The sequence below is a fragment of the Anomaloglossus baeobatrachus genome, chromosome 5 (assembly GCF_048569485.1).
Source record: "Anomaloglossus baeobatrachus isolate aAnoBae1 chromosome 5, aAnoBae1.hap1, whole genome shotgun sequence".
Classification (NCBI taxonomy): domain Eukaryota; kingdom Metazoa; phylum Chordata; class Amphibia; order Anura; family Aromobatidae; genus Anomaloglossus; species Anomaloglossus baeobatrachus.
Window position 1 is genome coordinate 560,076,867 of NC_134357.1, and position 17,124 is coordinate 560,093,990.

General features: G+C 44.0%; 1 protein-coding gene across 1 annotated transcript in view; it reads left to right on the forward strand.

Annotated features, from left to right (window-relative positions):
* The first annotated feature begins 9,005 nt into the window (after positions 1-9,005).
* LOC142313009 (uncharacterized) overlaps positions 9,006-17,124 on the forward strand; it is a 289,249-nt gene continuing 281,130 nt past the window's right edge. Inside the window, exons 1-3 of the mRNA XM_075351996.1 lie at positions 9,006-9,347; positions 15,367-15,464; positions 15,662-15,752. Coding sequence (XP_075208111.1) covers positions 9,215-9,347; positions 15,367-15,464; positions 15,662-15,752 — 322 coding nt within the window. The 5' untranslated portion in view covers positions 9,006-9,214. The remainder of the gene's footprint in view (positions 9,348-15,366; positions 15,465-15,661; positions 15,753-17,124) is intronic.

Here is a 17,124-nt window from a genome sequence, read left to right on the forward strand (position 1 = left end):
TGACCCCTACTGTCTCATTCTCTCTGTATACTCTATGTATTCTCTTTTTTGCACAACTACCCTCCATACCTCAGATCCTATTTTTAAAGCTCCTTCATCCGTATGACCATTTTTTCCACAAGCAGTTGTACCCTCCCCATTTAGGTGCAGCCCGTCCCTACTGTAGAACCTGTAGCCGACAGAGAAGTCGGCCCAGTTCTCCATGAACCCAAACCCCTCCTTCCCGCAGGGCTGTGGAGTCGGAGCTCATTTTGGTGGAGTCGGAGTCGGTATAAAATGCACCGACTCCGACTCCGAAAATATATAATAAATTGGGGACAGTAGTGCAATGCAGAATGTGCTGAATATTTTTTCATAGGAATTTGGGAAAGTTATGAAATGTCCTATAAATGGCTGTTCTATTCCTGATCTAAGGCTACATTCACACAGCATTTTTGCTGCATTTTTTGAGGATACGTTTGTCAGCTGCAAGAGCAGATCAGCTTTTTAAAAAACCGCATCACCTGAAAGGTTTTTGAGCTCATAAATAATGCTTTCAATAGCAAAATGAGATTAGAAAACCACCTCAGACATGGTCACTCTTTTTGAGGATCTGTTTTTGAGCATATCCTCGCAAAACGATGTGTCTGAATGTCATGTCTTGAAACGCATTGCCTTTGCTGGGATGCCCAGAGTCACTGCATTTCACTGAATTATTTTGCCATCAATGTTCGATATGTTTGTGACAAGAAAGAAATTGTTAGCAAGACACTGGCAGTAAAAGATACTAAAGCTCATCACACCAGCCAGTTTCTCCAGGCCTTAAGGCCGCTTTACACGCTGCGATATCGTGACTGATATCGCTAGCGTGGGTACCAACCCCATCGGTTGTGCGACATGGGCAAATCTCTGCCCGTGGCGCTCAACATCGCTCAGACCCGTCACACTACTTACCTGCCCTGCGACGTCGCTGTGACCGGCAAACCGCCTCCTTTCTAAGGGGGCAGTTCGTTCAGCGTCACAGCGACGTCACAGCTGCGTCAATGAACCGCCGCCCAATAGAAGCGGAGGGGCGGAGATGAGCAGGACGAACATCCTGCCCACCTCCTTCCTTCCGCATTGCGGGCGTGTGGCAGGTAAGGAGAGGTTCCTCGTTCCTGCGGTGTCACACGTACCGATGTGTGCTGCCGCAGGAACAAGGAACAACTTCGTTACTGCTGCAGCAACGATATTAGAGAATGGACCCCCATGTCACCGATGAGCGATTTTGCACGTTTTTGCAACAATGCAAAATCGCTCAAAGGTGTTACACGCAACGGCATCGCTAAAGCGACCGGATGTGCGTCACAAATTCCGTAACCCCAACGAGATCGCTTGAGCGATGTCGCAGCATGTAAAGCGGCCTTTAGTGGAAAAAGTTCTGCAAGATTTAAACTAAAAAAAGAACAGGTTCTTGCTATTGTAGCGGACAATGCTTCAAACATGATAAGTACAATTAAACTGATGAATGTGAGTAATGAACAACATCTAGAAGAAAATTTAGGATTCAGTATGTTTGAGATGGAAGGCCACAGTGCTGTTCATGTAACTGAGGAACAAACAGATATTACAACAGAAGAACAGCAAAATGATGCTATAGGATTAGATGATCTTGTTGAAGCTGCTTCAAAGCACTTTCATATTCATCGCATGGGCTGTGTTGTGCACATGCTGCAGCTGGCAATAAGAGAGTCTGCAAGAGGGACCCCGATTTCACACATCCGGTTTTTCGACGGTTTGGCGGATGCGGCGCACTCCAGTGTATACAGTACGGTGGCAGCGCGACAAACGCCGGTCACATGCTGTCATGTGACCCGGAAGTTGCAGTGCTGCCATTGTACTGTATCGTACTGTACTGGCGTGCGCCACATCCGCCAAACCGGCGAAAAGCCGGATGTGTGAAACTGGGCGGACATGCTGGAAATCTGATTGGAAAAGTGAGGAAATTGGTTATTGCCGCCAGAACCCCTAAAATTGATTCTATCTTGAAGAGACGTGCTGGGAAAGGGGCAATTGTTGATCAAGCCACTTGGTGAGGCAGCACATATTTAATGACTGAGCGGTAGCTTTAACTAAAATAATTTCTTATAGATATGGTGAACCCTCAAGTAACCTTAAATGAATGTCAATGGACACAGGCGGCTGAATTGAAGGAACTGCTTAATCACCCATTTACCGTGACTAAAAAATTACAAGCTGAGGATTCAACTCCTGGCATTTTCATAAGGGAGTGGAAGAACTTGCTATTTTGCCACTCCCAAAGAGGAGGTTTAATCCCAGATGGCATTTCTGCTTCAATAAAACGTAGAGAGACACAGCTATTGGAAAATAAAATTCCTCTGGCAGCTGTTTATGTGGACCCAAGTCATCGTATACTGTTTGATGATCAACAGCTTATTAAAGGAAAAGAAGCTTTGAGTGAGGTAGCAGTTAGGATGAGCGGCTACAGGACTGCCAGGCAGAAGAGGACTTGGGGCCTGACAGTGCTACTGCTGCCATATCTTCATCCTCATCAGATGAGGAGTTTAACTTTGACAAGTATTTGGATGACATGGAGCAGGCAAAGCGTTGCCGCAAGGAAAAAAGATTTCACTCCATCTCCTATAGCAAGCAGATTGACCAGATTTCAGTAAAAAATTTCACTTGCTCTCAAAGAAATAGAAAAATTCAACCGTTCATCAAAACTGACTGTGCATGAGGCAATTCCTTTCTACCCGGACATTGTTAGAGATGTTGCCCATGTGGTTACGGCTTTGCCTCCAACCCAAGTTACTATAGAGAGGTTGTTTTCTAGACTTAAAATTATTAGATCGGATTTGAGGTCATCTGCGCAGGAGGATCTGATGGAAGCAATTCTATTTCTTAGAACAAATTCTTAGACTGCACAAATGCTATATATAACACTATGTAATACACTATGTAAGTGGCAAAAAACAGTTTTCAAAAAAAACATGCTAAATAATAACATTTCGTATATTGCTTATTTAAGTGAAAAATTTATTGTAGTGCAATGTGAACATCAGACATTTAATCATTTTTACAATACAATAATGATATTTAGATAGAACATAAAATATATTTATTGGAATACAACTTTAGAACACAAAAAACTGTAATAAATTGTAATTATGTAATATATGTATATATATCTTGTGTGTATATATATATTACAATCTACTGTATATTACATAGTATTATATATTTACAATTTATTACAGTTTGTGTTCTAAAGTTGTATTCCAATAAATATAATAATCTAAATATCTTGATTATTGTATCATAAAAATGATTAAATGTCTGATGTTCACATTGTACTACAATAAATTTTTCACTTAACTATAAGCAATATATGTCGGAGGCGTGGAGTGAGAGTCAGAGTCGGTGCAAGGGAAATTGAGGAGTCGAAGGTTTGGCTTATCGACTCCACAGCCCTGCCTTCCTGCACCAATTTCTAAGCCACAGATTTATCTCCCTAAGCTCCCTCTGTCTTTCTAGTGACACTCGTGGCACCGGTAGTATTTCTGAAAACACCTTGAAGATCATGGACTTCAACTTCACTCCTAGTTCCCTGTAATCATTAGGATCAATTTTTCATTGTAAGGAAAATCGATCGTCTCTGCTTGTCCCAAAAAAATAGAAGAAAATGAGAGAGTGATTTATAATGATAGAGGGTTTATAGGAACACATGATGACAGGTGGAGAGAGGCATCAAGGATTTTACAGACTCACTGGGACATACTGCGGTTGGGCCCTGAGCTGGTGGATTTTCTCCCGTCAAGAGCCTCTGTCACTTATAGAAGGGGCCATAATTTGAAGGACTGGCTAGTCCATAGTCATCTGTCTAAGCCAGTGGGTAAAACCACTTAGCACAATAAAAGTCAGGTAGTTGGTACATTTAAGTGCAGCTCATATAAAGCTTGCTGGAATTGCTCTTGTGTTAAACTATGATATTATGTCCAACTATGCTATACAGTTACCTTGCAGCTAGCTCTTAAATTACAGCTTTGCTTGGTGTGACTGGAATTTATAGTTCACTACCCAGCTGGCAAAGTAAACACGATGAATCACTTGACACAAATCACAAGACCCCCCCCCTTTCTCTTTTTTTCCCCCAGTAGCTGAGATCGCACACATAGATAATACCCTAAACAATCTAAATAGCTACATAGTTATCACAACTATGATATTATGCCCAACTATGCTATACACTTACCTTACAGTCAGCACTTAAATTGGAGCCTCACCCACTCAGCAGTTTCAGAAGAGTGTAAGGAGCAGAAACCGGATTGTAAAGGGTCAAGAAGAGAGTTCTCTTCAAAATAGCAGATTAGAAGGAACTAAACATTCCAGAAGTTTAGAGATGAAGGAGAGATTAGAGACAGGTCTGTAGTTAGCAATGCAGTTTTGGTTGAGGGATATTTTTTTTAGTAATGGGTGTATGTTGATGTGTTTGAAGGAGGAGGGAAAGACACCAGATGAGAGAGGTTTAATATTTTAGTTAGGTGAGTGGCGACAGCCGGGGTGAGAGACTGAAGGAGATGTGAGGGAAAACGGCCACTGGTGCAGGTAGGAAGGTTGTCTCAGAATTGGGACATGTAGTTATATTTATACAATCCTATGTTGTTGGAGAATGTTTATAATGGGTCAACTAAACATATCTACAGTTAAATTTTCATACAATTTTATATTACTTATTAGACTCAGTGAGTTGACCAACAATATTATAGATGTACTATATAAACTATATACAGTACATAACAACACAGGGTGACTTAATGTTCAATAATTACTTGGTTATAAAATATAAGATACTTATTCAATGTTTTTTAATTCTAGGTATAGAATTCAATGGGTGAAAGAGGTGATTTATATCTATACGTAAAGTGCCTATGCATAAAGCAACCTCTACACAGACATCCAAACCAGATGCCATCCTCGGGTAGAACATGGGGGAGGGGAAGGAGGTGATGTCTCTAATCAAGTCCTCAGGCCTTACAGCGTGGAAAACACCAGAGAGGTACAATAAGCTGTGAGTGCAGATCGTCCAGATGGTGCTGTATAATACCACCGTGTGCAGAATAGAGCGGAGCATTCCTTCAGCTTCAGGAGGTCAAGGTCCTAACAAGTCATACACGTGGCTCCGCTCCATGCAACTTGTACACATGGCTTTACCAGGGGCAGGACAAAGGGTAGGCAAGGTAGGCACCTGCCTACGGTGCTACTTCCTGGAGGTGGCGCACGTTGGCGGAGAAAAAAATAAAAAAAGACGTTGCTGAATCACTGCGGCCACCCGGCACCCTCCTGCAGCAGCAGGCATTCAGCACATTGACCCTGCACAACCATCTCTGTTTCTGCGCTTCACGGTTGTCGCTCCCTCCCTGCAATCAGTTATATTCACGTCTATAAGATGCACATACAATTACTGTTCCAACTTGGAACTCCAGCAGGACACAAGCTACTTCCAGCCTGAGCCTTGCTGGACACAACGCATGCAGGGGACAACGGATGATGAAATGATGCAGTGACGCTATCGTGCTACCCATGGCCTACTGCTGTACAAGATTGAAGAGGAGATGGAGGCTGTGCTGAATGGGGAGCCTGGATTAGGGGAGTATAAGATTTTTTTTTCTCTCTCATATCAGTTCACCAATAAATGGGGACATTACAAGAATGACAGACTGTGATACAAGAGGGGCTGGCTGTGGGGCATTAGAGGGGTTGATTGTGAGACAAATGAGGGACTGGCTGTGGGACATACATAAAAGGGGCAGGCTGTGTAATATAAGAGGGGCTGGCTGTAAGGACATATGATGGGCTGGCTGTGGGATGTATGATGGGCTGGCTGTGGGACATAGGAGGACCTGGCTGTGGGGATATATGAGTGGCTGGCTGTGGGACATATGAGTGGTTGGCTATGGGGACATGAGGGGCTTGCTGTTAGACCTATGAGGGGCAGGCTGTGGTATATATTAGGGGCTGGCTGTGGGGACATATACTTGGGGCTGGCTATGGGACATAGGAGGGGCTGGCTGTGGGATATATGTGTAGCTGGCTGTGGGGACATATGAGGGGCTGGCTGTGGGGACATATACTTGGGGCTCTCCTTGCCACCTAGGTCACTGTTACACGACCCCGTCTAGAGACAAGTCCATCCCCTTCAACTGTCACTACCGGACTCTCCCGTCTGAGTGTCTGTTTGTGTCTGTTTGTCCCCTCCCACCGGGCTGTCGGCTAGTGGACTGGACTGGCTCCGACTCTGGGTGGTCATCCTTTGCGTCCCGGACTAGTCAGTCATCCCTAATAAGGAGTGGGAAACTGGGGATGTTATGTGTTTGTTGGTACTGACAGGGGTGGGATTCAGCCCGTTCTGTCTGGTTCTGGGGAACCGGTTGTTAAAATAGCAGCCGGTTCCCAGAACCGGCAAGAAACAGCTCTGGCGATCCGGTTCCCTGTATTCATTTGTGTTAGTGTCTCTTTAAGACACTAGCATAAATGAATCTCCCTGACCCGGCGTGCAGCGATGCGCTGACGCTGCAGAGGTCATGGCAGTGTGAGTAGGTAGCTCCTCCTCCTGCCGTCTCTCAGTGTCAGCGTGCAGAGACAAGCCGCAGAGGACGGAAGACAGAGGAGAGGCCACCGGTGCTTGGAGCAGGTAAGCGCTCAGTGAGCCGAAGAGGCAGGGAGACGGGAAGCATAAAGATGGGAGCTATATGGAGAGAAGAGGAGGCCACACAAGATGGGAGCTATATGGGGAGAAGAGGAGGCCACACAAGATGGGAGCTATATGGGGAGAAGAGGAGGCCACACAAGATGGGAACTATATGGGGAGAAGAGGAGGCCACACAAGATGGGAACTATATGGGGAGAAGAGGAGGCCACACAAGATGGGAGCTATATGGGGAGAAGAGTAGGCAACACAAGATGGGAGCTATATGGGGAGAGGAGGCCGCATAGATGGGAGCTATATTGGGAGAGGAGGCAGCATAGATGGGAGCTATATGGGGAGAGGATCAGTGTGACACGTACCGGAGAAAACACGGGTTTTTAAATAAAAAGATTTTCTATAGTTACCTGTATCCAGCGATTCTGTCTCCGGCTCTGCTGCCTCCCACTCCTGACCCCCGCTCATTATTTTCATTTATTATTCACTGCTGAGAGCAGGGGCATTGCGGTGACAGCGAAGGAGACAGCACCGCCGGAGACAGCATCGCTGGGGACATTGCTAGTGACAGGTGAGTATCCTGCCCGCAGTGTGTGTGCAGGGACGTACAGGAGGACATCGGATTTCCCAGTGAACTCTGATGACACCCCTGTGACAACTGCGTTACAGCTAGTGTCACGATGGTGACTTCCAGGGGTTCATGAGAGTTTATTGGGAACCCTGATGAGTCCCTGGATGTCACTGCACAAACTGTTGTATACTCACCTGTCACCGGCGATGTCCCCAGCGATGCTGTCCTCGGCTGTACTGTACCCAGCCTGTCCCCGCGATGTTCCGGCTTCCAGATCCTCAGGCAGTGAATAATCAATGAAAATAATGAGCGGGGATCAGGAGCGGGACGCAGCAGAGCCGGAGACAGCATTGCTGGATACAGGTAAATATAGAACATCTTTTCATTACAGAGACACGTGTTTTACCCGGTACGTGTCACACGTATGCAAACACGGATGTCACACGTGTGACACAAGTGTAACACACGTATGACACACGTATGACCATAACCATGCGTGTGACTGGTACCTGATTAAACACGGACGTCTGAAACCAGCCTAAATAAACACAGACACAGAGAAAAATCCTTTATTTGGAATAAAGTACAAAACACACACCATCCTTCACCTCTTTATTAACCCCCAACACCCTGCAGCTCTGGCGTAATCCACACACGGTCCCACGCCGCTTCAGCTCTGCTATATAACACAGCCAGTGGCCAAAGAGCACGACCGCGAGCTGTGCAGACAATGACAGAAGCAGTGTGCCGCCATGACACCGAGTCTCGGAAAGTATGAAACGCTGTTTTATTTCTGTTTTTCTTTATTTTTCAATTATTTTCCCTAGAGCCAGATCCGGATCGTGCATCTGGAAATCTTTGAAATCGTGCGGATCCGGACTTTTACAGTTCGGATCCGCTCAGCCCTATTGTTAAGTTATATTAGTTTACATGACTGACCTAAGGTGTGACATTATATTATAGGATGTCAGGGATGGATGTCACTATTTGTCCCCTGTATTGTGTAAGTGATTCCTAAATAATAAATGATTCTATATATAACATTGAAATTGCTCCTCCTTCTGAGCCCCACCCAATGTACATCAGTGTTACATCAATAATGTTACTGGAAGTGTCATCAGAGCTTCTTACCCACTGAAGGGGGGGGGGGTTATTTATGCTTTGTCTCTATTTCTTGGGGGCTGAGGGTTCATCGGTGCAGGGGACCATTGGCTTTGTCTAGAGCATCAAAATACCTTGTCCTGGCCCTGGGCTTTGATCCATACACCACGTACACACACGTACACACACGTACACACACGGTTCATGTTACCCGTGACTCCTCCCCTCCATGTGACATCATCACAGGTCCTGGAAGCACAGAGCAGCCATATATCTAGTGTGCGGCTCTGCAGGTGGAGGTGTGTGGAGATTCCCCATTACTGGGCTCAGGCTCCATACACATTAGATGCTGGGGGAGAACAATCGCTCTATAGAAGAGAATTCTCCTGATTGCCCCGTGAAGGATGGATATGGACAGGGACAAGATGGCGGAGAGGATATTACACCTCACCCTAGAGATCCTCTTCCGGCTTACTGGAGAGGTGAGAGATTCTGATGACGTCACATTACACCATTCTTATCTATGGGAATAACAGATGCACAGAACTGGAGAGGTGAGGACTCTGGAAATGTCTGGAGTGAGATTTCTTACTGTGTCTCTCCATAACCAGGATTACACAGTAGTGAAGAAGACCTCTAGTGAGCGCTGTCAGGCCCCTGTGTCTGAGGGATGGGGAAGACCCCTGAGCCCAATCACGGGGCCTCCACCTCACCCCCCGATACATGAGGACATCAATGACCAGAAGATCCTAGACCTCACCTACAAGATGATTGAGCTGCTGACTGGAGAGGTGACACTGCTGGGAATGCTGGGACATTATACAGTAACGCTATGAAGGGATCGGGGGTGACGGTATCATTGTATGTGTCAGGTTCCTATAAGGTGTCAGGACGTCTCCGTCTATTTCTCCATGGAGGAGTGGGAGTATTTAGAAGGACACAAAGATCTGTACAAGGACGTCATGATGGAGGATCCCCGGCCCCTCACATCACCAGGTAATAGACAGGACTAAATACACACGGCCTATAATTATCTGTTCTGTCGTGGAAACCACTGTCCTGGGAGAGCTAATTTAGGGTGAGATGCAAGTGATCTCCAGATCTGCCAATGTCGGTCCAATTAATAGCGATGCATCGGAGACAAACACAAGAACACACAGTCAATGTCCGTGTACCAGGCTTTGTCTGAAATCTCAGATGCCCAAGACACTAGTTTTATTACTGTCACAAAGAAAGGGGCATGACCTAATAGATTACCTTAAATGGGTATATAGGTTGACAATAACAAGATCGTAAATTATGGATCCTGCTGCATTCCTAAAAGTCTAGTTCTGTCCAGTTTTCTGGACATTCATTAACAAAGACATTTGAGACAAAAGCATCTTTATAACAAAGAGTACACCCTGTGTTATTGCTTTTATGAATAACACTTATGAAGCTAATATAAAAGTACAAAATTATCAAAGATATATAAATTGCTTAAATGATAATCTAACTTAATATAAAATATTAACCATAACAATTCCTCCCTTTTTATTATTTACAGACAATTTATCCACCAGCTATATCCCCATGCTGTGACAGCATGGAGGGGCCAACCCCGTTCACCGATAGATATCTTGTTTGTAAACTTCATCATATATGTTTACCAAGGGAGCACTTTGATGTTTTGCAGATGTGGTAACTGACGGCCTGTGATACTTGATCTTACATGTCTCTTTTCATAGTGTTGTCATTACAAATATACCAATTCTAGCAGCTACATACACTAATTGTACCAACACTCCCATGTGTAGAATGCCCATCAGCCACCCAGTGATACCTGAGAACCAAATTGTCGGATACATTTGTCTGCAGCTCGGTTATATAGGGAATGTTTGGGTAAAGCACTTATATCTAGAACACCATGAGGAAATATAAAGGTAACGGTATAAGGCGTGCAGAGGTGTCGATCCCCTCTGCGCCCCGGGGAAGTCATTTATAGGCCTGGTATAGGGTCAGGGGATCTGCAAGATATGGCGTAGAATTAGAAGATATTGGGCTCGGAGTGCATATCCAACAGTTCTTAGTGCTTTAGAGTCCATATCTTGGAACAGAACTTGGTGATGCTTTATCAGTTTCTTATCACAGTCCTCTTTTAGTGCCTCATTGATAGGACAAGAGGTACAGTTGCCATCAGCATAATCCAAAAGGCAGAGTGGTTATCTTTGTATCTTTGCCTTGGATCTTGACAGAAGTGGCAGTGGTTAGCATCACTTAGAATGGTTCCCTGAATCTAGGCTCCAATGGTCTCCTTATGTGTCTCTTGACCACGACCCAGTCGCCTGGTGCCGGTGTGTGTGTGCCGCTTATAAACTTGAGGTCTGGGATGGAGGAAAGAACACAGTTATGAGTAACAGTCAGACGTTTGTGCAACTCAGCGACATATTCAGTGAGAAAAGCATACGAGGCCTGCAATTGCTGTAGGAAATATATATCTGTCTCAGGAACACTACCAAACATTAATTCATATGGGGACAGCTTCTTTATACCTCCTCTGGCAGTTCTCACTGAAAGCAATGTGGTGGGCAAGCAATCTACCCAGGACAAGTGTGTTTCCTCCATGCACTTTAATTTAAGAGTACCGTTAAAGCGTTCCACCTTCCCACTACTTTGTGGGTCATAGGGAACGTGGAAAGCATGTTCTAATCCCAAAGTAGCCATGATCTGTTTCATTTAATTCTCCATTGAAGTAAGCACCTCTGTTACTTTCTATAGTTTTGGGAAACCCATATCTGCAAACCACCTTGCTTATTACTTTCTTGATGGTAATTGTGGTCTTTGTGTTATCTTTCATCACGGTCTAAGCTTCAGACATACCAGGACATATTCATAAGTACCCACCTTAGGCAGCAGTATGTAGTCCACCTGCAGTCTCTGAAATGAGTAATCTGGTTTTGGTGCTGAATTTCTGCGGAACTCAAATAGGCCTACCGGGGCTGTGTTTTGCACAAACAAGACATACTTTGCAGCCATATTCGGGAACCCTGGGGCACATCAGTTTTGCAGCACTACCGCACACGTCACACCTTTGCACCGGAGAATGTGCCAGGGCAGCCATCATGGGGAACAGGCAGCGTGGGAGGCAAATCCGGGTGTTTACCTGCCATACCCCTGACTCTGACCGTACAGCGCCCACTTTGACCCACGCATTCTGTTCGTTTGAGGGGGCCTGGGTCTGGAAGACCTGCAATAGTTCACGATCAACAGCCACTGGGGCCGGTACGGTGCCAGCCTCCTTTGCTGTAAGGGGGCACCCCGCACTATCGGTCACTAAGCTCCCTGAGAGGGCTATGTCTGTTATGGCCAGTATGTCTGTCAGAGGTAGTCTTGCTGCTTCTTTAGCCGCCTTGTCGGCCAGTGCATTCCCTACTGCAAGGGGAGTTTGTTCCCGTGTGTGTGCCGATACTTTGACTATGGCTGCCCTTCGGGGAAGGGTGAGTGCTGTCAGTAACTGCTCTACCGCCTGCGCATTCTTTATGGGTTTGCCAGCAGAGGTCAGGAAATTACGGCTTCGCCAAATGGCGCCAAAGTCGTGTGCTACCCCAAAGGCATATTGTGAGTCAGAAAATACATTGCTCTTCTTACCTTTTCCCAGACTGCACATTACAGCGAATGCCTTCAACTCAAACCTCTTGCGCAGAGTAGCTCGAAGGGAATGGTTCTTACTGCCTTACCATTGTGGACTACTGCATACCCGGTGATGAACAGTCCTTGATCATTGTCCAAAGCTCTGGAACCATCTATAAAATACTCAGCAGAGGGGTTAGTGAGTGGTACAGTGATATTTGCCAAGTCCTTTGTTTCTGCCTCCACCAATGCCTGACAGTCATGTGTCATATCAAACTGAACTTCATCTGCTAGTTTGAAAAACAGGGGCAAGTCTTGTCTCACGTCCCTCCCTCAGGGGCAGGTCTTGGCTCACGGTCCCTCCCACTTCCCCATCCAAATATTCTCCTCCCTTTTCTACAATCCACTGTTAATCATGCAGCTGGATTTAGACCATTACAGTTTGAGAGCATTATGGGGGGAATGTAAAGAGGGAAAAACTTAATATTTGTCCGGCCTTTATACTGAAAGATGGTGGGTCTGAGCCTGTTGGAGTCTTTCAGATACAGCATGAGGAGCTTGGAGTGAGGGGGCAGCTTAACACTATGTCCTCTGTCCTTCTAATAGAGTCCTGAAACAGCTGCCCAGCTCTTACACAAGCAGGGGTCACTGTAATAACTGAATGTAGCATCCCAGAGTAATACTCTGGAGGGTGCTGTCTGCCACCGTGTTCTTGGGTGAGGACGCCGGCTATATGTCCAACCTGCTTGTGGCGGTAAAGGGTTAAAGGTTTTTCCCACGTCTATTTTGCTTATGTGACCACAACTGTCTGGATTTATTCTCGAGTCAAACAACTAGCTTTGGGAATTGTCAGTCAGGATTCGGAGACTACACAGGGCGCCTTCTTTTAAGGGGGGTGGTCACCTTGGGCCCAATTAGGGTAAATTCTATGCAGGTCCCAATTTTCTGCAACACGTCTGTCCTTAAATTAATAAGTGAATATGAGAAAACTAAAACCTGGGTCACAAAATAGGAACAATGAATATAGTCCCCGGGGGATGACAATGGGGTTGTGGGAGACGTCTGAATTGTCAGTTTCCTATGGTGGTGGGGGTCACGATAGTAGTTGTTGCCTTTTTGGGACATTTGTCCCCTCAAAAAAACAAAAAAAAACAAAAAAAAACCTTTTTGTCCACAAGCCCAACCTTTTACATTGCTGTAGTCTAAGCCCTTAAAGCCTCTACGGCTGTGACAACTCCACACCCTGATGAAGGTGACACTAATCACAAAACCACACATTGGTTCTGGACATCACACACCAACAAGATGTCTGTAGTGAGGTACCATCCTCTCACACATTGTGCTATCTTCCTATGCAGCATGGATGACATACCTTCAGTCTTTTTAGCTGACACATTTACCATTGCTACTGCTTGCACATTTTCTCATTTTTTTTTTTTTTTTTAGCACCTTACATTTACACCATTTACTTTTGTATGGTTCTTCATACATTGCTGCTGTAATATACTTCACCATCATTCCATTCTGTTCTATAAACTCATTGCCTTACATACACACGCAGCATGTTACTTTTTATAACGCATACTGTTTTTTTTGTATCATTATAGGTCAATACGGGTCTATTCACATTCTAACCTGTTTGTTTTTATCTTTCAAACAGTCTTCACATTTGCAGAAAAAAAAAAAAAACATCTCCCAAAACAAAAAAATTCCAATAACATTTTGCATCAATCCATTGCTTCATTCCCTTTTCGTCTTTCTTCTATATCCTTTGTAGGGACATGGGTGGTACCTCTGAGGCTGATTACTTCCTATAGCTGCCTGTCCTCTGACTGCAACTTCAATGCCCGCAGTTAACCGTAGAACTGAAATGGGCCATAGAGTCTTAACCGCAGAAGACTCTACTCTTCTCCCAGCACCAATTTGCTCGCAAGAGAAGGATTTCTACTCCCAGAACCACTGTTCTCGCAAGAGAAGAATTTCTAGGAAGCATCAGGTTACCAGCCCTTTGTACCCGTACAATTCTGATACAGAACCAAACAAATAACAATTCATAAACTCTACTACCAACAGTTATTGGGATTACTTCTACTTCTCAATATAATATATCATGGGAGACTAAGCTAATTTCCTACAAAATCTCCATCTACCTCTGACTCAAACAGATTACATCAAACACAAAAGAGACAGTGTATCCAGACCAGAGCATATCAGATTTCAACTACTCAAACAAGTTCCCTTTCTTGTCCTGTAGAGGGCGCAGCTCCAAAAATAAAATCTTCAATAAGTTTTCCCTCTCTGGCTAATGGCTATATGTTTCTTTGTCTGGATAAACTGGATGATTACAAACTACAACTCCTATTAAGCCAATTCCCATCTTAAATGCAAATTGAAGAGAACATAAACAGCAGCACAATGGTTTATCAGATTTTTACAATACATCCGTCACTCAAAGATCAATCAGTCCCACATTAAAGGATCCTCATAGCTTAAAATATAATTCCAGACATAACAGTCATATAGAAAACACAGGACAACATATAATCTTTCAACTGCTGAGATGATATAGTCTTCATTCAATTTCCTTCAACAATCATTCGCACATTTAAAAACACATTGATACATATAACAGATCACAGATGGCATATCTCTATTATTTCAATCATACACACAAAATCCAAACACTGGCAGAGGTTTGATAAGAATGGTCTTGTTGGACCACTACGTACCCATCTCGGACCTCCAGAAAGCACTGAAACATTTGTAACACAATGGGTTACTCACCGCGGATTTTGTTCAGTGGTTCCTGGGAAGGTCTTTGTAGTCGGGTCACAGAGAGGTCCAGTTAACCATCCCAGGTTTCTGCACCATGTTCTGTCGTGGAAACCACTTTCTTGGGAGAGCTAATTTAGGGTGAGATACAAAGTGATCTCCAGATCTGCCAGTGTTGGTCCAATTAATAGCGATGCATCGGAGACAAACACAAGAACACAGTCAATGTCCGTGTACCAGGCTTTGTCTGAAATCTCAGATGCCCAAGACACTAGTTTTATTACTGTCACAAAGAAAGGGGCATGACCTAATAGATTACCTTAAATGGGTATATAGGTTGACAATAACAAGATCGTAAATTATGGATCCTGCTGCATTCCTAAAAGTCTAGTTCTGTCCAGTTTTCTGGACATTCATTAACAAAGACATTTGAGACAAAAGCATCTTTATAACAAAGAGTACACCCTGTGTTATTGCTTTTATGAATAACACTTATGAAGCTAATATAAAAGTACAAAATTATCAAAGATATATAGATATATAAATTGCTTAAATGATAATCTAACTTAATATAAAATATTAACCATAACAGTATGTAAGGAATGAATTCAGTCCCTGTATGTGTCTCCTCCAGGTCTATCCAGTAAGAGGACAACACCAGAGAGATGTCCCCGTCCTCTTCTCCCACAGGACTGTAAACAAGAAGATCCCGATGTTCCTCAGGATCATCAGGTAGATGGAGAGAAAGTGCCATGAAATCTCCCTATGATGTGTAGACGGCTGTGAAGGTCTTGTGCTCAGTCTTGTTTTATCCTCCAGTGTTATATGTGTTATACTTGTGTAATGAGAGCGGTGGAGATGGCAGGATTAGAGCTGATCATAGATGGGACTTCTCCATCTGTCTGTGACTTTTACAATATTTGTTTCAGGGTGAAGATCTGCCCCATATTAATACTACAGAGACATATGTGGGGGATGATGAGTGGATTAAAGAGGAGATTCCTACAGATGACCGCCCAGGTGAGTAGTGACCACTAAATGCAGAGAAGTCACAGATTCTTCTCATTCAGCAGCTGCTACAATGTGGGACTAAGAAGAAGGAACAAAACTTATTATCCTAAAAATAAGGTGTAAGAGGTTTCCCGTACATCCTAGACTCTCAAAGGGTGAAATGTGCAGCTTCTCCGCATATTTTTAACAAGGTTATCTGCAGCAGTATTTACCAATCCAAGTATCATGCCAGACCTCCGCTGCAGTTTTTTTTAGAGATGGGCCTGTGTTCTCTTATAGTGGTTATTAATGTATTACTATGCTTCCAGCTTGAACATAATGGGCCATTAGAATAATTAAGCTTTTTATAGAAGTTGGGGGCAAAATTTAGGGTCACCACCTCCTGGGGCTGGAGGAAGTATGTGATTAAGAAAAAAATGAGTAAGAGAAGCATTACTCGCCAGTCACATTCCCTGCTGCTTCAGTGCTTGTCTCCGGCCTTAACTTACTTGATGTGCTGTATACAACATGTGAGCGCTGCAGCCCATCACTGTCCTCACAGTATACACTGGAGATGAAAATTAAAGAACAATCTATGATCACTTGCTTTTTTCAGAAATAATGTAATCTACATTGATCAACATGTGAAGGTTTTTTGTACGGGGTGCACCATGCCACTAGAACAGGGTTTTATAAAAGATCCAAAGTTTATCACCATAAAACCTTTATTTTGCCCAAAACATGATGATGATAATTAGAGCACAGCAATGACTGTAGCACAGAGAAATGTTATTATAACTAAATATTCTGACAGTAGCAACAGTCACCAATCAGTAAGATGTGTACAGGCCATTGCTTTGAATGACTTCAGCACATCTGCAGCCACAGGATATAAATAGTCTTTGACTAGATATCACTAGTCTTTCACTTTCCAGAGGTTTTCTATTGGGTTTAGATCAGGAGTCTGGGCTGTGGCCATTTCATTGTTTCAATGTTTTCTGTTTCAAGGAACTGCTCTACCCGTTTTGCTGTGTGACAGGGAGCATTGTTCTGCATGAAAGTTGCTGGCTGATTGAGTGATGAGCACAAGTAAGGAACCACGTGTTGTGAATAAGGCTCATATCCACACTTGTATTCACTCTGCCATGTAGCTGTATGAGAGGTCCAACTCCTGCAGAAACCATTCCCCAAACATGACACTTTCGCCACCACCTTTCACTGACTTCTTAACACACTTTGGGTTCAGTATGTTCATTGATAAATTGGAGAAAAAATGTTTCCCATCAGACCCAAATAAATTAAACTTGCTTTCATCACTAAAATGAACTGTGGACCACTTCTACTCTGTCCACACAACATGCTCCTCACCAAAGGTGAGACTAGCCTTGTGATTCTTTCTGCT